The following is a 24,514-nucleotide window of genomic DNA, read 5'->3' on the forward strand; positions in this document are numbered from 1 at the left end:
CTCTAGCTTTGGAATAGGTATTTAAAGAGCCAGCAGTACTGGCCTCTCCAGTCCTAGCTTCTCCTAGGATTGGATTAAGGAGCCTGACCTTGAAAAAGCTCAAGGCTACTCCAAGTTTAGCCTTTCCCAGCCAAGAATTCCCTATAAGAAGAATAATGCAGGACCATAGAAGATTTCACACTAAGCCCTTTTCAGCAGGAGTCACTGTAAGGAATAGTACTGACCAGTCACTGGAGTAGAGAGGCATTCACAGCTGCTCCGTCATAGGTTTCTGTAAGAAGGATGGTTCAGGACTGCTGACTGTAGGAAAGTTCACACCCAGGGATTCCACATCAAGCATTCTCCAATGGGAAATAGTGCAAGAGTGTTGGCAGTGGGGAAACTAGAAGATATCAAATGAACCTAACATACAATAAATGGATTCAAATTGGTGAGGTTATAGATCTCAAAATGTAATTGCAAATGGAGAATCATCATCAAGTGGATGTACTTGCAGTGGGGTCCTGCAGTGATCAGTTCTTGGCTCTATGCTGTTTAACATTTTATCAGTGACCTGGAAGAAAACACAAAATCATCACTGATGAAGTTTGCAGATGACATAAAAATTGGGTAAGTGGAAAATAATGAAGAGGTCAGGTCACTGATTCAGAAGTGATCTAGATTGCTTGGTAGGCTAGATGCGAGGAAAAATATTAATTTTAGTACAGCTAAATGTATACATCTAGGAACAAAGAATGTAGGTCATATTTATAGGATGGGAGATTCTACCCTGAAAAAGATTTGGGGATGTGGTGTATAATCAGCTGAACGTGAGCTCCCAATGTAACACTCTGCCCAAAAGAGCTAATGCCATCCTGGGATGCATGAACAGAGGAATCTCAAATTGGATTAGAGAGGTTATTTTACCTCTTTAGAGACTAACAAATTTATTTGGGCATAAACTTTTGTGGGCTAAAACCCACTTCATCAGATGCATGGAGTGGAACATACACTAGGGAGATATAAATACACAGCATATGAAAAGATAGGAGTTGCCGTACAAAGTGGGGGTCAGTGCTAACAAGCCAATTCAATTTAAGTTGGAAGTAGGCAATTCTCAACAGTTGACAAGAAGGGGAGGAAATCACTTTTGTAGTGTTAATGAGGCCAATGTAAACAAGGTGGCCCATTTCAAACAGTTGACAAGAAGGTGTGAGTATTTAGCAAGCGGAAATTAATTTTTGTAAAAACAATGAGGAGTACTTGTGGCACCTTGGAGACTAAGAAATTGATTTAGTTTCTCTAGTGACCCATCATGAACAGATCGGAATATGCATGAGAGGCTGCTAGACAACTCTCTGACAACTCTTAATTGGGGATTGGTCCTGCTTTGAGCAGTGGGTTGGACTAGATGATCTCCCAAGATCCCTTCCAACCCTGATATTCTATGAGTCTATGATTCTACCACATTCTACAGGCCATTACCCTCTGATCTCACTGAGGATTACCAAAAGAAACTACACCATCTGCTCAAGGAACTCTCTGAAGAAGCACAGGAACAAATCCGCACAGACACATCCCTAGAGCCCCACCAGGGGTATTCTGTCTGCTACCCAAGATCCATAAACCTGGGAATCCTGGTTGCCCCATCATCTCAGGCATTGGCACCCTGACAGCAGGGTTGTCTGGCTATGTAGACTCCCTCCTCAGGCCCTAAGCTACCAGCACTCCCAGCTATCTTCGAGACAACACTGACTTCCTGAGGAAACTACAGTCCATCGGTGATCTTCCAGAAAACACCATCCTAGCCACTATGGATGTAGAAGACCTCTACACCAACATTCCACTCAAAGATGGACTACAAGCCGTCAGGAACAGTATCCCCGATAATGTCACTGCAAACCTGGTGGCTGAACTTTGTGACTTTGTCCTCACTCACAACTATTTCAGATTTGGGAACAATGTATACCTTCAAGTCAGCAGGACTGCTATGGGTACCCGCCTGGCCCCACAGTATGCCAACATTTTTATGGATGACTTAGAACAAGGCTTCCTCAGCTCTCGTCCACTACCGCCCCTACTCTACTTGCGATACATTGATGACATCTTCATCATCTGGACCCATGGGAAGGAGGCCCTTGAGGAATTCCACCAGGATTTCAACAATTTCCACCCCACCAGCAACCTCAGTCTGGACCAGTCCACACAAGAGATCCACTTCCTAGACACTACAATGCTAATAAACGATGGTCTCATAAACACCACCCTAGACTGGAAATCTACTGCCTGCTTTACTTACCTACATGCCTCCAGCTTTCATCCAGACCACATTGCACGATCCATTGTCTACAGCCAAGCTCTACGATACAACTGCATTTGTTCCAATCCCTCAGACAGAGACAAACACCTATAGGATCTCTATCAAGCCTTCTTAAAACTACAATACCCACTTAGTGAAGTGAAGAAACAGATTGACAGAGTCAGAACAGTACCCAGAAATCACCTACTACAAGACAGGCCCAACAAAGAAAGTAACACAATGCCACTAGCCGTCACCTACAGCCCCCAACTAAAACCACTACAGCGCATCATCAGAGATCTACAGCCTATCCTGAAGGATGATCCCTCACTCTCACAGACTTTGGGAGACAGACCAGTCCTTGCTTACAGGCAGCCCCCCAACCTGAAGCAAATACTCACCAGCAACTACACAACAAAAACACTAACCCAGGAACCAAACCCTGCAACAAACCCCGGTGTCAACTATGCCCGCATATCTATTTAAGGGACACCATCATAGGACCTAACCATATTAGCCACACTATCAGAGGCTCGTTCACCTGCACATCTACCAATGTGATATATGCCATCATGTGCCAGCAATGCCCCTCTGCCATGTGCATTGGCCAAACTGGACAATCTCTACGCAAAAGAATAAATGGACACAAATATGACATCAGGAATTATAACATTCAAAAACAAGTAGGAGAACACTTCAATCTCCCTGGTCACTCAATAACAGATTTAAAAGTGGCAGTTCTTCAACAAAAAAACTTCAAAAACAGACTCCAGCGAGAAACTGCAGAACTGGAATTAATTTTCAAACTGGACTCCATCAAATTAGGCCTGAATAGAGACTGGGAGTGGATGGGTTACTACAGAAACTAAATCAATTTCTTAGTCAAGCCACAAGTACTCTTCATTGTTTTTACAAAAACTAATTTCCCCTTGCTAAATATTTACACCTTCTTGTCAACTGTCTGAAATGGTCCACCTTGTTTACACTGGCTTCATTAACACTACAAAAGTGATTTCCACCCCTTCTTGTCAACTGTTAAGAATTGCCTACTTCCAACTTAAATTGAATTGGCTTGTTAGCACTGGCCCCCACTTGGTAAGGCAACTCCCATCTTTTCATATGCTGTGATTTATACCTCCCTACTGTATGTTCCACTCCATGCATCTGATGAAGTGGGTTTTAGCCCACGAAAGCTTATGCGCAAATACATTTCTTAGTCTTGTGATGGGGCAAGGCCAGATGACTATAGAAAAGTAGTGGGAGATAGATATATTAGCTCCAGGCTAAACAAATCCCTGGTACCAGGTTAAGTGAAATGGAAGCTGCTCGAGGTAAATTAAGACACCTGGGGCCAATTAAGAACTTTCCAGAAGGCAGGGAGAAGGCTAGGTTGATTGGGACACTTGAAGCCAATCAGGGGCTGGCTGAAACTAGGTAAAAGCCTCCTAGTCAGTCAGGTGGGTGTCCATGTCAGGAGCTGTGGGAGGAAGTTGCGCTGTTGGAGAGGCTGAGTAGTACACACCATATCAGGCACAAGGAAGAAGGCCCTGAGGTAAGGGTGAAGTGGAGCTTGAGGAAGTGAGGGCTGCTGTGGGGGGGAAGTAGCCCAGGGAATTATACATGTCATGTTTCTAAAAGGTGAGCTACCATAGCTGATACTATTAGGGTCCCTGGGCTGGACCCCAGAGTAGAGGGTGGGCCCGGGCTCCCCCCCACACCTTTGCCCCCTGATTAATCACTGAGACTAGGAGACAACAGAGACTGTGCAAGGAAGGATAACTTCTCCTCACCTCCCTCACTGGCTTATGATGAAAATGGCTCAGTAGATTGTGACCCTTGTATCTAGAGAAAGAAGGGTTACGTGGAGGGTCACAGTGAGCCTCTGAGGCTAGCGAAATCCATCAGGAAATGCGGGACCCACGGAGGCAAGGACAGAGCTTTGTCACAGTCTCTAAAGTGCCACAAGGACTCCTCGTTGTTTTTGCTGATACAGACTAACACGGCTACCACTCTGAAACCTATTTTACCTCTGTATTTGGCATTGGTGCAGTCACTGCAGGAATCCTGTGTCCAGTTCTGGTGCCCACAACTCAAGAAGGATGCTGGTAAATTAGAGAGGATTCAGAAAAGAGCCATGAGAATGCTTAAAGCATTAGAAAACTTGCCTTATAGTGATAGACTAAAAGAGCTCAATCTATTTAGTTTAACAAAGAGAAGCGTGAGGGTGACTTGATCACAGATCATAAGTATCTACGCAGGGAACAAATATTTGATAATGGGCTCTGCAGACAAAAGGTCTAACATGATCCAGTGGCTGGCAGTTGAAGCTAGACAAATTCAGACTGGAAATAAGGCATACATTTTTAACAGGGAGGGTAATTAAACACTGGAGCAATTTACCAAGGGTCATGGTGGATTCTCCATCACTAGCAATTTTTAAATCAAGACTGGCTGTTCTTCTAAAAGCTCTTCTCTGGGGATTACTGGGGGGAAGTTCTCTGGCCTGTGTTTCACAGGAGGTCAGGCAATGTGATCCCAGTGGTCCCTTCTGGCCTTGGAATCTGTGAATCTATGAAAGCTCCTAGGGACTTCTGCCAAGTCTTTGCAAGGGTAATCTTAGGAATGACAAAGGCCTTCAAGTCACCAGGGAACTGACACAAGGGGGGAGTGCCTGGCTATGTGTTCCATGGCTCCCGCTGTAGGCAGCAACTCTGTGGATTTATGAAACAGACCAGCAGAGTCCTCTAAACTCCACTTGCCAATCCACCCTCCTCTGCCTAGGTGATTGAGCCCAATGTCTGTGAAGGAGGCGAGACCATTGCCAGCATTCCAGTGAAAGTGTCAGTGAATTCTTTGTTCACTAAGTACAGCATTTCCCCTGCCTCACTCATCAACTTTGGCTCCATGATGAACAGCACCCGTAAGACCTGCAGCTTCACTCTGGAGAACAAAGGCGCTCTTGATTTCAAATACTTCATCGGCAAGCTAATACGAGATCTGCCCATCTCACCAAAAAAGGGGTAAGAGAAAGCACTAGCTAATGCTGACAACTCCGTGCCTCAGTTTCCCCATCTATAAAATGGGGGTGATGACATTGACCTCCATTGTAAAGCACTTTGAGCTCTGCTGATGACAAGTGCTACAGACAAGATCGGGCTTATTAGTGCCCTTCTTTGTAAAGTGCTGGGATTTATGGATGAGAGATTGCATATATGTAATCAGTGTTGTTATTAATGTCCTTCAGCCAGTCATGCACTTGTGTGTATTACATTTGGACACTTGCTCAGAATGGGTGTGCCCCTTCCCAGGGCAATCCCAGCTCTGGGACAGTCAAACCCAGGAGGGGATTGGACACAGTGGAGACCCCAGCACGATGTATTTCTGCTGTTTCTTCCAGACCATCCCACATCAAGCACTCCCGTTCCCGTGACAGCGAGACCCTAAGCAAAATCCCTCCGGTTGGCAAACAAAGCAAGCGCTCAGAATCTCTTCAGAAGGACATCAACTTTGTTGCGCAGGTGGGCATAGGTGCCATCTTCTCCTGGCACTGGTGGGTGCTCACGCGCCCCTGGCCCTGCCCCAACTCCACACTAGCCCTCCCCCCATTCCAACCCCTTCCCCAAAGTCCCCGCCCCAACTCCGCCTCTTGCCCCTATTGGACCCCTTCACCAAATCCCCGTCCAAGCCCCACTTCTTGCCCACCTCCTCCCCTGAGCGCATCGTGTTCCTGCTCCTCCCCCTCCCTCCCACAGCTTGTTATGCCGCAAAACAGCTGTTTCGCAGTGGCAAGCGCTGAGAGGAGAAGCAGGGAGGGCGCGCTCAGGGGAGGAGACGGAGGTGAGGTGAGCTGGGAAGTGGAGGAGAGGGGATGGGGTGGGGAGCTGCCAGGGAGCTGCCGGTGGGTGCAGAGCACCTACCAATTTTTCCCTGTGGGTACTCCAGCCCCGGAGCACCCACAGAGTCAGCACCTATGCAGGTGGATGCATGGTCCACCCCGCTCCTCACATCAGCTGCAGTGTCTGCTAGGGCCCTTCTTCGGTCTGAATTCTTCCGCTCCCCCAGGGACGACCCTGCCTTGGCAGCTAGATCAGAGAATGTGCCGTTCTCATTTACGGTATGTCTGCTCCAGAGCTGATATTCTTTCTTTGGGTGATTTTCTTTCTCACATGCTTTCCCCTTTCTCTCCCCCAATCTTTCTACTCTCATTCCTCCCTCCTACTTTTCCAGGAAGATATTTCTCCTTTTTGTTTTGCTCCCTATCAGAAATCAGGATCCTTGCTGTTTTCCCCTCCCTTTACTTCCCAATCCCCCTTCCTTTGACCAGGGAGGATTAGATGCTGCTTCTTCTACAGTTTGTCAGCATCACTCTTGAGCTGACCAGAAGGTTTCTGGTGCTTCCCCTGCTGCCTAGGGCAGGGGGACTGAGGTAGGTTCCTGAACTTGGCTGTATGCGCATGGCATGACCATTAAACTGACAACCCAATGCTTTATGCATCCTCTTTAGAAGGCTGTTGGAGTACTGAGAGTTTGTTCCAGGTCTTAGCAGCCCCAGGGAATGTGCAGTGATCATGACTGGCTGTAGGGAAGCAAGGAGAAATGAAGGGAGTGGAATGCTCCACTCCTGGGACTGTTAACTGGCAGGATGTCTGAGGCAGGCTTTCCCTGGACTCTTTTGCAGGCTCGCTTCACTCTAGGCATGTTCACAGTGTATCCTGGGTTTGGATCCATCCCTGCAGGAGGCCAGCAGATCATCACAGTTGATTGTTTAGCAGAGCCAGTGGGAAAGTGTGAGGAATACCTGGCCATCGACATCGCTGACAGAGACCCCGACGATAATCCGGGAGGCATCCCATACACCATAATTGCTGAGTCATGCCTACCAGGTATAGACATGTTCCGTACAGCCATTGGCTGAATCACTGCATCCACTCCCTCTTCCCCAAGGAGCATATGGAGAGGGGTTGCATTATCCTTGACACACACCCCCCTTGAGAGAGAACATGGCTCATCTTGAAAATCTCCACTGCCTGCCTCCATTCCTTGCTGGATTTGGCAGCACATTATGGGATAGTAGGTAACCAACTCTCATGCTTCAGAGTGTAAACTGATCACTGCAGGCAGGCTCAGGAAGACATTCCCCCACGCTGGTGTCCAACCTAGGTGTGTTGTATGGAGCAGGGAGGACCCTTTTCTTCTGAGGCATCAGCTGGCAACTGCGGGAGGTAAGAGGCAGGAGCTGACAAACCAGCGATCTGATCCACCAGGGCAGTAAGGGGAAGGGACAGTGACCTCTGACAGCCTGTACAGTTATTTAGCTGTCACAGAGGTATCAGGTATTTCCTAATGTTTCACTGTGTTTTCCCCTGCTTGCTTCTGGCTCAGTCCTGGCTGACTAGAGAGAATGATCATTCCCTGTTCCCCATTGGTCTCGTCCACAGCTGTTGTGGCACCTCTTGGCCTCCCTTTCTCTAGACTGAACATTCCTACTCTCCCAAACTCCATAGGTCAAAGTGGCAAAGAGTCCTGTGGCACCTTACAGACTAACAGATGTATTGGAGCATAAGCTTTCGTGGGTCAATACCCACTTCGTCAGATGCATGTAGTGGAAATTTCCAGAGGCAGGTATAAATATGCAAGCAAGAATCAGGCTAGGGATAAGGAGGTTAGTTCAATCAGGGAGGATGAGGCCCTCTTCTAGCAACTGAGGTGTAAACACCAAGGGAGGAGAAACTGATTTTGTAGTTGGCGAGCCAGTCACAGTCTGTGTTTAATCCTGAGCTGATGGCGTCAAATTTGCAAATGAACTGAAGCTCAGCAGTTTCTCTTTGAAGTCTGGTCCTGAAGGTTTTTTGCTGCAGGATGGTTGCCTTTAAATCTGCTAGTGTGTGTCCAGGGAGGTTGAAGTGTTCTCCTACAGGTTTTTGTATATTGCCGTTCCTAATATCTGATTTGTGTCCATTTATCCTTTTACGTAGGGACCGTCCAGTTTGGCCGACGTACAGAGCAGAGGGGACTGTATGTTATGGCCAGTGGAGTTCTGTTGTTTTCTCAGACATTCTCAAAACTATGATACCCGCACGAGGAAATAAGGAAACAGATCAACAGAGCCAGATGTGTGCCCAGAAGCCTTCTGCTTCGAGACAAGCCCAAGAAAGAAACCAACAGAACTCCACTGGCCATCACATACAGTCCTCAGCTAAAACCTCTCCAATGCATCATCAGTGATCTACAACCCATCCTGGACAAGGATCCCTCACTTTCACAGGCCTTGGGAGGCAGGCCAGTCCTCGCCCACAGACAACCCGCCAACCTGAAGCATATTCTCACCAGCAACGACACACCGCACCATAGTAACTCTAACTCAGGAACCAATCCATGCAACAAACCTCGATGCCAACTCTGCCCACGTATCTACAACAGAGACACTATCACAGGACCTAACCAGATCAGCCACACCGTCACCGGTTCATTCACCTGCACGTCCACCAATGTAATCTACGCCATCATGTGCCAGCAATGCCCCGCTGCTATGTACATCGGCCAAACTGGACAGTCCCTACGTAAAAGGATAAATGGACACAAATCAGATATTAGGAACGGCAATATACAAAAACCTGTAGGAGAACACTTCAACCTCCCTGGACACACACTAGCAGATTTAAAGGCAGCCATCCTGCAGCAAAAAACCTTCAGGACCAGACTTCAAAGAGAAACTGCTGAGCTTCAGTTCATTTGCAAATTTGACGCCATCAGCTCAGGATTAAACACAGACTGTGACTGGCTCGCCAACTACAAAATCAGTTTCTCCTCCCTTGGTGTTCACACCTCAGTTGCTAGAAGAGGGCCTCATCCCCCCTGATTGAACTAACCTCCTTATCCCTAGCCTGATTCTTGCTTGCATATTTATACCTGCCTCTGGAAATTTCCACTACATGCATCTGACGAAGTGGGTATTGACCCACGAAAGCTTATGCTCCAATACATCTGTTAGTCTGTAAGGTGCCACAGGACTCTTTGCCACTTTGACCTATGGAGTTTGGGAGAGTAGGAATGTTCAGTCTAGAGAAAGGGAGGCCAAGAGGTGCCACAACAGCTGTGGACGAGACCAATGGGGAACAGGGAATGATCGTTCTCTCTAGTCAGCCAGGACTGAGCCAGAAGCAAGCAGGGGAAAACACAGTGAAACATTAGGAAATACCTGATACCTCTGTGACAGCTAAATGACAGCTAAATGTGACAGCTGGGCATTCTGTCCTCTTCCTTCCCAAGAGAGAGGCTGGCGTCTAGAAGGGCTGGATAGGCTGACGGAGAGACCTGCAGCATATCTGCTTTGCCATTCCCCAGTGGCTGTTGCTTTTTTGCCATGAGGGATCATGAGAAAAGAGTTGGTCTGAGGAATAGATTCTGGGCCAAACCCTGAAGTGTGTGCTTCAGCTGTACTCCATCCTTACTCGGGCAACATGTATCCAAGTCAAAGGAACATAGAATCATAGAATATCAGGGTTGGAAGAGAACTCAGGAGGTCATCTAGTCCAATCCCCTGCTCAAAGCAGGACCAATCCCCAACTAAATCATCCCAGCCAAGGGTTTGTCAAACTGGGCCTTAAAAACCTCTAAGGATGGAGATTCTACCACCTTCCTAGGTGACCCATTCCAGTGCTTCACCACCCTCCTAGTGAAATAGTGTTTCCTAGTATCCAACCTAGACCTCCCCCACTGCAACTTGAGACCATTGCTCCTTGTTCTGTCATCTGCCACCACTGAGAACAGCCGAGCTCCATCCTCTTTCGAACCCCCTTCAGGTAGTTGAAGGCTGCTATCAAATCCCCCCTCATTCTTCTCTTCTGCAGACTAAATAACCCCAGTTCCCTCAGCCTCTCCTCATAAGTCATGTGCTCCAGCCCACTGATCATTTTCATTGTCCTCCACTGGACTCTCTCTAATTTGTCCACATCCCTTCTGTAGCGGGGGGACCAAAACTGGACGCCATACTCCAGGTGTGGCCTCACCAGTGCCGAATAGAGGGGAACGATCACGGCCCTCGATCTGCTGGTAATGCTCCTACTAATACAGCCCAATATGCCGTTGGCCTTCTTGGTAATGAGGGCACACTGCTGACTCATCTCCAGCTTCTCCTGCTGGCAATAATTGTTGACTCAGACTGTAGTGGGCTCATAAACGCCTCTCAGAGTGGCCCAGCCACCACTGATATAGGACAGAGCGCCACACTGAGTGGGTGCGGGATAGACAAATGTAGGTGATAGAGGCACATTCCTTAAGATCCAGAGGCCTGAGGTTCAATACAAATTGCTGACAGCTCACTCAGGGGTGTGCCATTACCCTGACCCGTGAAAAAAAGGATTCTTGAGTCAAGTTCATCCTGCATTAATGCCACTGAAGTCAGTAGAGTTGCTCCCAAGACAAACTAGGCCTATGTTTCTCAGCCCTGAAGAGAACACACGGTCTCAGCTGTCATGTCTATCTTCCCTCAGCCTTTGTGGTTGATGACATCGGGACCATTTTTGAGGAACATAGGATCTGCAGCAACATCAACCTTTACCAGATCCTGCAGACAGTGGATGGCGGAGGGGTGTTTGTATCAGATGAGAACAAGTTCATCTTCAGTAACGTCCTGGTTGGGCACCAGGCAACAGCTCGGTTCAAGATCGCCAATGTGGGCAGAATTCCTTGTGACATGGTCCTCGCGGTCAAGCCTGTCTCCAGCAAGGTCAGAATAAGAGCTGAAGGGACGGGTGTGGGACCATCCACTGGAGACCCCACAAGCAAGTTGGAGCAGCATGCAGGGTTTCTGAGATGTGTGTTTCAGCCTTGCCTGGTCTGGACCAGTGTAGGGTAATAGAATGTCACTCCCACCCCTGCCCAATAGTATTAGACTGCTGCCCAAGCTGATCCCGTGAAGCCGATCCACAGTGAAGCCTCCCGATCAGCCCATTGCTGGCGGTGCCTGGAATGAGGTACGATAAGCTGAGCACTGATCACATGGGATCTGATAAGATATGGATCTGATTAGTAACCACGTACTGTGAGGAAGAATAAAGCAATCCCCAAGGAGTCCTAGAGAGAAATGTCCCCTCTTACCCATAGGAGTGACAGAGTCCCCATTCCTCACAGCAGCCAGTCAGAAGAGCCCAACAAACAGTTCTGTGATACGTAACCCTAATTATCCCCCCTTCCACTGCCAGACTTGCCAGCATCTCATACTGTGACAAGCCCCTTCCTTAAGTCGATCCTGACCCTTGACAAAATTATACACAGAGAAATGGCACTGATGTGTTGGTCTGCCCCGGCATAAAGCCAGTCTGGGTTGTTTTCAGCACCCTTCAATCTCTTTTCTTCTTCTTCATCTGGATGGCTCTCTCTCATTTAGTCTGGTGTTTAGTGAGATTCGTGATATACACAAAGGGTCTGATGGGCAATAAATCTAGACACTAAAGTGTGGGGTTAACTGAGTGACTAATACAGCCATACAAACAGCTATGTGCTATGCTGCAGTCGTGGCTGCTAAAAAGTGAGCCCTTACCTTTAGTTATCACATACTGTTGTCTCAAATACCCCACTATTTCCCACCACTTGGAACAGGATGGGTTTTTTCTGATCCTGACGGTACATTCGTTAAGTCAAGAAACATGCTGTTTGACATCCCTTCTTGAGACAGGAGAGGAGAATCTCCTGACGGCTGAGGGAAGAGTCTTGTCCCTGTGGCTCTTATACTGTGTATGTTTTGTGTGTGTGAATTCCACTGACTGTGTCTATGGGAGGGGTATTTCATAGCCACCCCTGCTGTCTGGGTTTCCCCTAAGGCTGCTGCCCGCATTAATGACATCTTCGAGGTGGATCCCGTTCGGATGTGCATCCCCAGCCACTCCCATGCCTTTGCTACAGTGACTTTCACCCCACAGACGATGCAGAGCTACCAGTGCATTTTTGAGGCTTTCATTGACGGACTGCCAAGGTAATTTAACCCACTGTTTCCTGGGCGTGGGCTTTCCTGTCCCCTGTGTACATAGCAGGCATGTGCCTGGAACAATGATTTTTTCCTGCTCCCTGCAGCTTGGTCGCTAAATCACGAAATTTAACATTTGATATCACCGGGGATGGGAACTTCCCCCAAGTGACCATCTTGCGCCCTGTCCTCCGCAACAAAAGAGGGAACCCACTGCTCCTCTTCAAGAGGCTCCTGCTCGAGCATTCGGAGAAACTCCCTTTTGTCCTTAAGAACAGTGGCGTGATACCCGTCCAGGTAATAACTTGCTAGGCAAAAGCTTAAAAATGGCAATGAAGCAAATTTTCCTCCTGTTATGGACAAGCCTTATAGAACTTAACACAAATGAAGCCAGTAGAGATGTCTAGAAAGCACATTAAAACTCTATGGAATTGAATATAGAATGAGATCCTTTCTGCATGTGTTTTGAACCATCCGTAGTAAGGATATAATTCTCTATTAAATTCCACAGGATGCTTCTGGAGAACAATAGAAAAGCTCCTATTTTCTATCAGATTCTATAGGACAATTCTAAAGGGGAAGGCTTTTGCCTGTTCATCTTTGTCTCCTTCCCAATAACTTCTTCAATGTCTTCTCCAGTCTGATATTATGGCCCTCTGCACCAGCTCTCCTTTCTGTGCCTTGATAAACCACTAGTTGAAATGGGTGTCAGTCAGCCAAGATCGCGCATGGCTGACTTTCACTTACTTGCCCTTGGGGGTGTCTGGTTTTCTGACCAATTTGTCATTCTTAGTTAACAATATCAGAAGACAGCTGGTTTCCTCTTCACAGTTTGGTTATAATTATGAGAATGCTTCTGTTACATTCTAATTCCATTCTGCTCTACATGATTACATTTTAATACTGTCTAATTACATTCTATTTTATTTGATTACCTTCTAATTACATTCTATTATGTTCTAATTCCATTCTACTCAGTAACATTCTATTCTATTTGATTACATGCTATTATACTATAATTACATGCTATTCTACTTGATTGTAATTAGAAAGTATTAAAATGAATTCTATTTTAATTCTGTAGTTACCTTTTAATACTTTCTAATTACATTCTGTTCTGTTTGATTACCTTCTAATTGCATTCTATTGTATTCAGTTGATTTCCAATTATAATCTATTCAGTTTCAGAGGAATATAGTCTGTTCTATTTGATTACATTCTAATACATTCTAACAGTGAAAGCAATGAGTGTTTGGTTCTCTGGAACATCGGTAACATTCGATGACTCCACTTGCTGCCCCATATCCTAGCCCGTGTTGCCATGCTTTGTGTTTTTCTTTCTCCAGGTGATGGTTGACCTCTTGGATGACTATGGAGTTTTCTCACTGAAATCCAGGCCTACAACTCACTGCCTCTATGTGGCTCAGAGCGAGGGGGATGAATCGGGCAGAGAAGGTAAATGCAATGACGCTGGCAGAAGTGAAGAATTCCAGCAGCTCTCGTAGGGGATGTCTTCACTGTGAAGTTAAGTCAGGTGATTGGCACCCGGGTCTGAGCCCCAAGACTAGCCTAGCCCAGGAGTGAGCAGCTAGGCCAGAAAGTGGTGCCTGAGTTACTGGGTCCTCATTGGTGCTGCAGACACCAGGCCTTCCGGGGCACTTCCCAGGAGTCTTTGTGCTGCAGTGCGTTGAGCTGCTCTGTGATTCTTTCCCAGTGAACTGGGGGAGAATTTGTCCTTCTGGGCACCCGGGGGAATTGTAGGAAGGCATTTGAGGATTACCAGCACTCAAATGGTTTAGCCTGAGTACTTGCTGCAAAGTGGGTGGGTTACTAGCCTGAGAGAAAGCAGTGCCTCACCTGTAGCCGATAGCCATGGACAGGCTAGCTAGCCCTGTTTGAAAGCACCATCGCACTGGATGGAGTGAGGAGGGTTTTGTGTGTGGATGGGAGTCAGGTCGGAACCAGCATTTGAGTAAGAGCCCAAGTTAATTCTGCAGCAAAGACATACTCATAGACCCTGCAGTATGGAGCGAGTCTGTCATGTGACCTCCTCCCTGTGGAACTCAGCCACCCTCCAGGAGAACAAGGGTTTGGGGACAGGCATGCTTTAGCTGGTTTTCCTGTTCAAACCTCTTAGGAATGTCTCCTTCTGTATGTCTGCAACCCTCAGGTCTGATTTCCAGCCCAAATGCTCCATTTCTTTGCAGGAAGGAAACCCCACACAGCCTCCCTAATCCTGCAGAATGGTGAGTCGGCAGAGTTTGATGTGCTTTTCAAACCCAGCCTGGCCCAGCGGGTGGAAGGGAAAATCCATCTGTCAGTGGTGGACAACCAGTATGAGGAAACCTGCATTCAGATGGTGGGAGAGGGCTACCAAGACGATATCACGCTGGAGAACATCCATGGGCTGGTAGCAGAGAGCAACGAGGAGAATGCAGAGGGGCAGCTGGAGGAAGACAGAGTGGAGGGTAAGAGGTGTTGTTGAGAATAGTTTGGCCCCTTTGAGGTTTTTAGAAGGTAAATCAGGATTTTGGAATGAATGAGCCTGCTGCTGTTGAAGTCCATGGAAATGTTGCTGTCCGTTTAGCTGACAAGAGCTGGTGGTGTTGGGATTTTGAAGGGGGAGGAAGAAGCTATATAGATTGGTGAAAACCTTCGCTGCTCCAGGAGCTAAGAAGACCAAACTATTGAGAGCAGGCAGGAAGTGGGAACAACACAAGGGCTTAGAAGAGAGGAGACCTTATGTCCAGAGAAAAGAGTGCTGTTAATTGTTAATAATAGAAGAGGAGGGTCAGAAATGGCCAACATGCACTTGGGGAGTATCCCTAAAAGGGACATGTCAGGTCAAACACCCTCTTTCTGTGACATCCAGTGGAGACTGCAGCTATACAGGAGTTGCTAGCATGTGTAGTACTTAGTGTTAGAGCCCTACCAAATTCACGGCCATGAAAAACATGACATGGACCATGAAATCAGACTTCCCCCATGAAATCTAGCTATTGGAGAGGCAGAGAAGGGGCAGGGCTGGGGGCACCCCAGTGGGGGGCTGTTGCCATTCACCGGGCTCTAGCTGCAAGTCGGCTGGGCTGTGGAGGGATAGAACTTCCTCTTTCCCTGTATGGCCACTCTTGGTGGGAGATCAGACCCACCTCCGTGTGCTTTCCCTGGCAGCAGAAGCTCCTCAGCTGTGCTATCTTCAGAGCCCAGCTGAAGGCAGCACAAAAGTGAGGGTGGCAATCCCACGGCCCCCGCTACATCAGCTTTGCAACCCCCCATGACCCTCTCCTGTGTTGGGACCCCCACAATTACAACACCATAAAATTTCAGATGTAAACATCTGAAATTGTGAAATTGACCAATTTTAAAACCCTCTGTCTGTGAAATTGATCAAAATGGACAGTGAATTTGGTAGGGCTCTGTGATGAGCTGGATCACAGAAACCCCTTTGGGACAGCCACCTGATGTGTCTAGACTACCTCTGAGCCCGTTTTCCCTGCCAGCTTGGGACTTCAATACCTTGCCTTGTTTGAGCCAGACACGCTTGCCTGCTGCAAACACAGATCCAAGTCTGAACCACGTCCCCCACAAGCTGCAGGCTTAACTGAAAACAGCTTAAGACGTGCTCCTGTTTCCAGCATTCAGATACCCAGCTCCCAATGGGGTCCAAACCCCAAATAAATCCATTTTACCCTGTATAAAGCTTATAGAGGGTAAACTCATAAATTGTTCATGCTATAACACTGATAGAGAGATATGCACACCTGTTTGCCCCCCCTTCCCCTCCCCAGTATTAATACTTACTCTGGGTTAATTAAGAAGTAAAAAGTGATTTTATTAAATACAGAAAGTAGGATTTAAGTTGTTCCAAGTAATAACAGACAGAACAAAGTAAATACCAAGTAAAATAAAATACTCAAGTCTATCCCTAATACAGTAGGAAACTAAATGCAGGTAAATCTCACCCTCAGAGATGTTCCAATAAGCTTCTTTGATAGACTAGCCTCCTTCTAGCCTGGGTCCAGCAATCACTTACACCCCTATAGTTACTGTCCTTTGTTCCAGTTTCTTTCAGGCATCCTTTCGGGGGTGGAGAGGCTACCTCTTGAGCCAGTTGAAGACAAAATGGAGGGGTTTCCCCAGGGGCTTATATAGTCTCTCTCTTGTGGGTGGAAACCCCTTCTCCTCTCTTATGTAGGATCCAGCTCCAAGATGGAGTTTTGGAGTCACATGGGCAAGTCACATGTCCATGCATGACTCAGTTCCTTACAGACCAATGCCACATTCCCAGAAAATCTCAGATGTGGAATTGGTGTCTCTCAAAGTTCATTGTTAGCTTAAGTGTTTCTTGTTTGGGCACTTACTGAGAATAGTCTTTTCTCAAGAAGCTGACCAACTGCGTCACTGAGGCTACTTAAAATCAGTACATAGCCAATATTCATAACTTTGAATACAAAAATGATACATGCATACAAACAGGATGAATATATCCAATAGATCATAACCTTTGCAGAGATATGTTACATGGTATATCTAGCATAAAACATATTCCAGTTATGTCATATTTACACTCATAAGCAAACTTCTATAAAGCATTATGGGGGTGCAACATCACAGGCCCTACTTATTGTGCCTTCTCTACAGCTGAGTTTGTGTATCTCTGTTACACAGGACACCTGAACGTATGTCCTCCAAGTGGAAAGGTGTGTTGCAGGCTGTAATGTATTGGGGAGGCCTTTTGATTTCAGTGAGTGGGGTGGTACGTGTGTCCGTGGATGAGAGCTGGATGCATTGCTTGAGGAGGGGCTGCTTTAGGAGCTCTCTCTGGTTGAAGCAGGTGTGTATGTGCCAATGGATGGGAAGGAAATCACATGAGGGGAAGGGTGCTGTGCAAGTAGTCACTGCCCTACAAGTGCTATAACCAAATCAGTGAGCATCCCCATTTTCATTCTTTCTAGCTGCCAGAGAAGATCACATCCAGTTTGGGGACTGTCACATCGGGAAGCCCTACCAGGTGACCTTCACGATAACCAATCGCAGCAAAGCAGACGTGATGAGGTTTGAATGGCCTGCTGCGGCTTCGCTTGTCTTCTCTCCCCAGGTATACAGGGACCACTTTGTTTTCCCCATGCACAAGAGGTTGCTCAGCAAGTTATGTGTAGTTAGCAGAGCACTGATGCAGAGCTAGGTGGCAGTGCTCCTCGCTGCCATGCAGGAGCTCCGGTTTGTGTCTTGGGTCAGTTCTCTGAATCCTTGGGCTTGCAAAGGTGGGAGCTCTGTGGGGGCAGAACTGTCAACTCTCGTGGGAGAATCGTGGGATCCTAACCTGCTGGGAAACTGCTCTTGCTCCCAGAGGGCTCTCAGTTGCAGAATTTCTCTTGCTTATAAAGGTCCATTCTCTTTTTAAAGTACGGTGTGATAGAGCTGTGCCTTCCTGGAGCGCCCTCTTGCGGCAGAACAGGCACATCTGCCTCAGTTTCCCTCCACCAGAGTCCCCAGAAATAGCCCAAACAGTCTTTCTCACTACCAATAGCCCTATTAATTTATTACAAAATCCCCTGCACATAACCCATAACAGTACCTCAAGGAGAGCCCTGGTGCCCTCCCTTTGCCCCCATTCTGACTCTGGCGCCCCTCACCACACTTCACTCCCAGTCTTCAGCCCCCTCTGGCCCACCTCCTTCAGCTCTGCAGCTTAGAGAGCTAGCAAGTGTCTCCCTCTGCTGCTCTCAGCCTTCAGCCCTCTCTGGCTGTCTCTGGCTTGGCTCTCTGGCTCAGGAAGGTTTGCCAGCTTCCTCTGGCTCCCTAGCCCTCAGCCCTTTTCAGCCTCCTGGCACTGGCTTTGGCTCTTGAAAGTCAGTAGGCTTCCTGAGGATACCTCCCTCTTTCCACAGAGGGCCTGCAGGGTGCTCTCTACAGCTGGCCTCAGAGACCTTTCTGACCTCCTGACTCCCACCGGCTCTCCCTAGTCCTTTGTAATCCCCCAGGTGCCACTTCGCCCTCTTCATTGGCCAAACTGGGAATGGCTGTTCTGGCACAGGTGAACTGAACCTCCTTCATTTATGGGGCCAGAAACCCTGTGACACAAGGCCACTGAAGGAGACTGAGTTGCTCTAGATTCTGGTGTCATCTGGATGCTGGTATCCAACTGTGCATCTTCTTCCCATTAGACCCAGATGGAGCAGCTTCCTAGAGGTGGTCCCTCCAGTGTGTTGTTGCTGGTGTCCATGTGGGGAAGCATGTACCACCATTGCCTAGGCTAGTAATAAACAGAGGTGAATCTGGCACCAAATTCACTGCATGGAAAAATAAAGACTCACATTCTAGCCCTTCCATTTCTTCTCCATGTAGCTCACAATAACAGTCCATTCTTTGCTGGCCACAGACTGACCATGGATGAAATAATGGCATTGGCTCTCTGATCCTCTCCAGGTCGGCCACCTCCATGCTGAATGTTCTAAGGACATCACAGTGACTTTGAAATCTAATGTTCCTGCCACCTTCAAAATGCACAAAGTTAAGTGTAAGGTGTCCAGAATCACCTTCCAGCTTCCTGCGGACCAGGTCCCTGACTGGGACGACCGCCTGCATACCGTCAAGTGGGTGGATGCTCTGAGGAGCCTGACGACCACACGCCCAACAAAGAGGAAGGTAAGAAGTGAGATTATGAGATCAAGTGAAACAAACACAATGGCATTTGGAGCCATCCGTGTAAAGCCTAAAGACAAAGGGTCACATTCACTGCTGACTAATCAGCTCCAGCTGTTCTGCACAAATGTTTAACAGCCAGGGTGATGAACCATCGGAACAAACCACCAAGGGAAGAGGTGGATTTTCCGTTTCTGGATGTCTTCCAATCCAGACTGGAGGCCTTTCTGGAAATAGGAGTTAGCCAAGTTGCGCAGTGGGCTACTGAGCGCAGTGCAGGGGCAGCTGGGTGGAATGCTGTGGCCTCAGTTATAATGGAGGTCAGGCTTGATGATCTAATGGTCCATTTTGTATTTAAAATGTCTTAGTCTGATTTCAGTCAGGAGGGAATTAGACCCAGCAGGTTCTAGTTACAGGTTCCTTGTGGAAGAATGACCCTACTTCCCCATTGTGTGTTTCCGTTACCCTACCTGTACTTTGAAATGAGCTCTCTCCACATTTTAACAGCTGAGATTTCCCTCATGAAATCATTACTGTGTGCAGGGTCGTATTAGACAACAAGTGTTAGCAGGTGGCTTCATTAGCTATGTAGCAGGTCGGCTCAGGTACCATAGAAGTATTTTCTTCAAGAACTCTCTCTCTTTATAGCTTTTACCAGGTCAAACCGAAAAACAGAGGTGATGAATGTTTCAAAGTTCTGGAAGGTTGAATGGAAGGTTGCCAAGAAGACAAATATTTTCTTTATCCATAAGAAGTAGCAGTACCTCCAGGCCTTTCCACTCAATTCCCCTCCACCCTGATCCAGACATGTTTGTCTCACCTGAGGTGGAAAGGAAATTCAGTCTCATTTACTCCCAGTCATGATCTGGAGAAAAACACCCACTGCTAAGAAAAAAGGGAAAGTCAGTCCCTGTTCATTCAGCCATGGGCTTTTTTACACAGGTGTCTGCAGTGGTGGGGTCACTGTATTAACAAGGGGTGGGAGCAATGTGATATTGGTCATTCAGGCCTGCGCTCCTTTATGTTTCTTCACCAATTCTGATCTGCAGACACCATTTCCTCAACCCCTCTGCTGGAACACAGGGTTGAGACACAGCCACCTCATAGTGCTCCCACAGACAGTTCTCCCTGTCATCCAGGTGGTGTCTGTTTGCTCCAGAACCAGGGATGCTGGAACAATTTTTATAGTGGGGGTGCTGAGAACCATTGAACCCAACTGTAAATCCTGGATACAATGGAAACTACTTCAAGTCAGGGGTGCTGCAGCACCCTCCACACCCCTAGTTCCAGCACCTATGTCCAGATAATCAATGGCAAAGGAATGGGTGACAGAAGGAAAGTTCAGGATGGTTGTGTCTGAATGGCCCTCACTGTTTTGATGGCTCTGGAGAGGCTCAAGTGCTTAGTCAGGTTACTGTTGTTTTTCTCGTTTCTGTCTGAAGGTGATAGAGACAGACCCCGAACCCGCCCACACTGTTCTGGAAGAGAACAGCCGAGAGCTAGAACTTCAAATCAGTGCCATTGTTGATTACACCCAGTTCAAGCTAGAAACTAACTTGGTGCAGTTCAAGGAGACCTTGCTCCTCCAGACCAGGGTGTTCAGGTGAGTAACTGAGATTACACAGGTTTCAGAGTAGCAGCCGTGTTAGTCTGTAGTCGCAAAAAGAAAAGGAGGACTCAGGAAAGCTCATGCTCAAATAAATTGGTTAGTCTCTAAGGTGCCACAAGTCCTCCTTTTCTTTTTTTGAGATTACCCAGGGACAACTCAGAAAAACTGGTTCTTCTTCGAGCGATGTCCCTGTGAGTGCTCCACCTCAGGTGTTGGTGTGTCCCGGCGCCGTTAATCAGAGATTTTCGGTAGCAGTGTTGGTCTGGGTACCGCGTAAGCACTAGTCATCTTGCGGCACCATTGGCACCTCACCTAGCGCCTGTGCCACCCGATCCCCTCAGTTCCTTCTCAGCCATCTGCAGCCTCCGACAGAGTTCGTGCAGCGGCAGAGTCCCAACATCTTTTGCTCAACCTTAACAAATCAAACTAGGTTGCTTAGTAGCGTTTGGTAGTTAAGTAGTGCAGTTAGTCCTGGAGTACCTACTTAGCACTTAAGTAAAGAAAAATCTTTTTTTTACATTAGCTTCTTCCGAAGCGGGAAACCCTATCCCCGCTACAAAATGCCTAGTTCCCCAGGATTTAAGAGATGCGGCTCATTCTGCGAAGCCGTGTCCATCTCTGATGGGCACTCCTTCTGTGTCCGTTGCCTTGGGAAGTTGCACATCCCTCAGAAGTGCACTCACTGTAGCAACCTAACAGCGAGAGCCAGGTGCGACAGAAACCCATTCCTAACGCTGATCCTGGCGGAAAAATCACTGCAGCCGGCCTCTGACACAGGCGAGAAACCCCCCCCCCTTCTGGTGGCTCCCCAGGCACAGCCTCAACTGAAGAGAGCAGCCAGTCCCCCAAAAATACATGGAAAGAGCCGCAACCTCCCCACATAGAGAGACACAGAAAAAGAAGCAGTTGCCAACCAGGTGGCTGTCCTCAGTGCTGACCTCCACACGGGTAAGCACCTTTGAGGCATCAGGCACTTTCGGCACCGTCCACACCAGGACCTCTGCCGAGCCCCACTGCAAGGAGAAGGAGTTGAGATGTAATCATGTCTCCTTCTCAACGGCACCAACCACTCCGGTGAGAGACACAGTGCCAAGGCCCTCCCCAGTGGCCATGCCCCCATCCCTGGCACCGGTGAGTACATTGGCACCGAGCTACAGACCCAAGACAACACATAAGCCATCGTCACAGACACCAGTACCATCTAAATCAACAGCATCGACATCGACGGTACTGAAACTAATAACACCACAGCAATTCTTACAACATAAAGACCTTGCAGTCTCCTCAGTGCTGCAGTCACCTCATTCAGCCCCGACAGTTCTTCTGTGCATACTAATATACAGCAAATGATATCGCCTGTCACCCCACCTATATCGAGCAATGAGAACAATGATCAAGACGGAAGTCACTTTTCATCTCAACACTCTTCACCCACTGCACGGAGGCCACCTTGGGAACCCATGAGACTCAAAACCCAGTACAGACAAGACGTACAATCTTGGTATGGGCAGCCATGGATGTGCCCACCTATGCCCTTCCCCTTGCAATGGATCCCTTGGGACCCTCGAGCGGCATAGAGGGCTCATCATACCAGACCAGCGACTCCAACCAGGGGTGAAATTGGTCACCCCCCTCATCCCCTAGCTAGGAGACTTCAGAGGTACACAGGAGAAGAGAGAGAAGAAGGCACAGACCAGAGGTCACATCACCTGCACACAAATCATCGTTATCCCCAGATAAAGCTGTAATGCCACTACCCCCTATCACAGCTGATGACTTCAAACAATTTCAAGAACTGTTTAAACGAGTAGCCATCAGTCAAGATATCCCACCGGAGATGATTCAGGATAACCAGCATAAATTGTTACAAATCCTCCAAACATCTTCATCCTCCAAGATAGCTCTCCCGATAAATGATGCCATCATGGAACCATCGGAGACAATCTGGCAGATTGGTACCATCAATGTGCAAAAGGGCAGACAGAAAATATTATATCCCCACCAAGGGGATGGATTTCCTGTTCTCCCACCCACAGCCCAACTCTCTAGTGGTCAAATCCACAAATCAACACGGGAAACAGCCTCAGTACAGGTCCACCCCTCAGGACAAGAACCACAAAAGGCTCAACCTTTTCAGTTGAAAAGTGTACTCCTCAGCGACACTACGTAAAGTTGCCAACTTTCACACTGTAAATAAGCAACCCGGATTTCAAAATAAGCCAAAAAACAAGGCTAAAACAAGCCAACCCCAAGACTCTGTGTGACGGGATCCCCAGGGTGCAGTCTAGGACTGTGGGACTGCGGTACCCCCCTGAACTCTCTCCAGCCTGGGCTGTCTCTTACAATGCCTTGCTAGTGACCAGCAGCAAACCCCTCCAGGTGCTGTTATCACTCAGCACAACCACATGTGGAGCCCCACACCCAACTAGATTGCATGAAGCTCCCAGAGTCACTCATGAATCACACAGAGAAAGGCACCAGCCAAATCCCACCCCCAGCTTCCAGCACTGTACCCCAGGAATATACCATCTTACACTGCTCAAGATGAGCAATGCAGATTTATTATTTGGTTCACCACTTCATCAATGTAAAGTGGATATACACCAGCCTTTGCAAAACGTGAGCAGATTTGCCACACACTTCATACAAACTCACTGGTAAAGATAAACAGTAAAACAAATTTATTGACTACAAAAGATTTTAAGTGATAGGCAAAAAGTCAGAGTTCGTTACCAAAAGAAAACAAAATATAAGCACGCAGTCTAAACTCTCAACCCTATTAGACTGGGCAGCATCTAGGTTAAGCAGTTTTTTTCACCCCAATGGATATTGCAGTTCATAGTACACAGATTTTACCCTTGAAATCTGAGCCAGTCCTTTCAGTTGGAGATTTCAGAGTGTCCTTGTTGCTTGTAACATAGGTGGGTGAAGGATAAAGGCCAAGCATAGGCCCCCTGTTTTAGGTTTTATACCCTCAGTCCATGTGCTTGGGAGCACAAGTCCAGGCATGTCTGGGGGGCATTGCTGAGTCTCCAGGCAAGGATGAGCAATTCCCCTGGCGTGGCCTTGTGCAGATGAGTCATTGAATTGTAGTTCCCTTGCTGGACAATGGCTGTTTATGGTTGTTTGACACCCCTCTGGGTACTGGTTACTTTCCTTGCTGTTGCCTCCGGGAGCTAATATCTGGCTGAGCCAGGCAAAAACCAAGAACTTTAAATTGTTTAAAGCACAGTCCACATGCACATCATGTCGCCCCACCTGCAGGTCACCACGCACGGGCATGCAGGCAATGCAGCAGCTGGAGCCAAATGCCAATCACCATACGTAAAAAACCCTAATAAGCCCAAAACTAGCCAATGCTAGCCAACTCAGCCTAAAACAAGCCGAATTTCTGCTTATTTTCCATGGATTTGGACACAAAAACATCACCCACAACAAAGACAATACAAACTACAAAGAAACAGACAGCAGCTACAGAGCTGGAGAACATCTCAAAGTCAGCCCTCAACATCGCGACTGGCTTCCTCCAAACAACAGTTTTGAATATTTGGTTGAGGGTCTGAACGACCTCCCCCACTATACAGCGCCAATACCATGTTTCTTTGACCATTGACTACGTCCATTTTACCAAGCCTGGGCATTGATAACAATGGGTCAATGGGTTGTGGAGTTTGTAAGACTGGGCTATGCCATCCCCTTTCTCTCCCACCCCCCCTTCCTCAGCTCCTTCCCTGTCCCTCTTCAGGGACCCTTCTCATGAGCACCTTTTAAGACAGCAAGTAAACCATCTTCTACAGTTAGGTATCGTGGAGCAAGTTGCCCTACAACACAGAGGGGAGGGTTTTTACTCCCACTATTTCTTGACCCAGAAGAAAAATGGTGGCTGGAGACCCATTCTGGATCTCAGAAAGCTCAACAAATTTGTACAAACCCAAAAATTGAAGACTGTCACACTGACCACGATAATACCAGTGCTAGAAAGGGGGGACTGGTTTTCAGCCCTCGACCTACAAGATGC

The 24,514-nt window shown here is 47.6% G+C and overlaps 1 protein-coding gene across 1 annotated transcript in view; it reads left to right on the top strand.

Moving 5' to 3' along the window:
• The window catches only part of HYDIN (HYDIN axonemal central pair apparatus protein), a 454,160-nt gene that overhangs the window by 382,929 nt on the left and 46,717 nt on the right, over positions 1-24,514 (top strand). The window contains exons 57-67 of the mRNA XM_084644216.1: positions 5,060-5,298; positions 5,676-5,796; positions 6,957-7,161; positions 10,771-11,006; positions 12,100-12,251; positions 12,350-12,539; positions 13,589-13,697; positions 14,450-14,710; positions 17,198-17,340; positions 18,672-18,890; positions 20,330-20,490. Coding sequence (XP_084500342.1) covers positions 5,060-5,298; positions 5,676-5,796; positions 6,957-7,161; positions 10,771-11,006; positions 12,100-12,251; positions 12,350-12,539; positions 13,589-13,697; positions 14,450-14,710; positions 17,198-17,340; positions 18,672-18,890; positions 20,330-20,490 — 2,036 coding nt within the window. The remainder of the gene's footprint in view (positions 1-5,059; positions 5,299-5,675; positions 5,797-6,956; positions 7,162-10,770; positions 11,007-12,099; positions 12,252-12,349; positions 12,540-13,588; positions 13,698-14,449; positions 14,711-17,197; positions 17,341-18,671; positions 18,891-20,329; positions 20,491-24,514) is intronic.

The sequence above is a fragment of the Lepidochelys olivacea genome (assembly GCF_965140295.1).
Source record: "Lepidochelys olivacea isolate rLepOli2 genome assembly, chromosome: 12".
Taxonomy (NCBI): domain Eukaryota; kingdom Metazoa; phylum Chordata; order Testudines; family Cheloniidae; genus Lepidochelys; species Lepidochelys olivacea.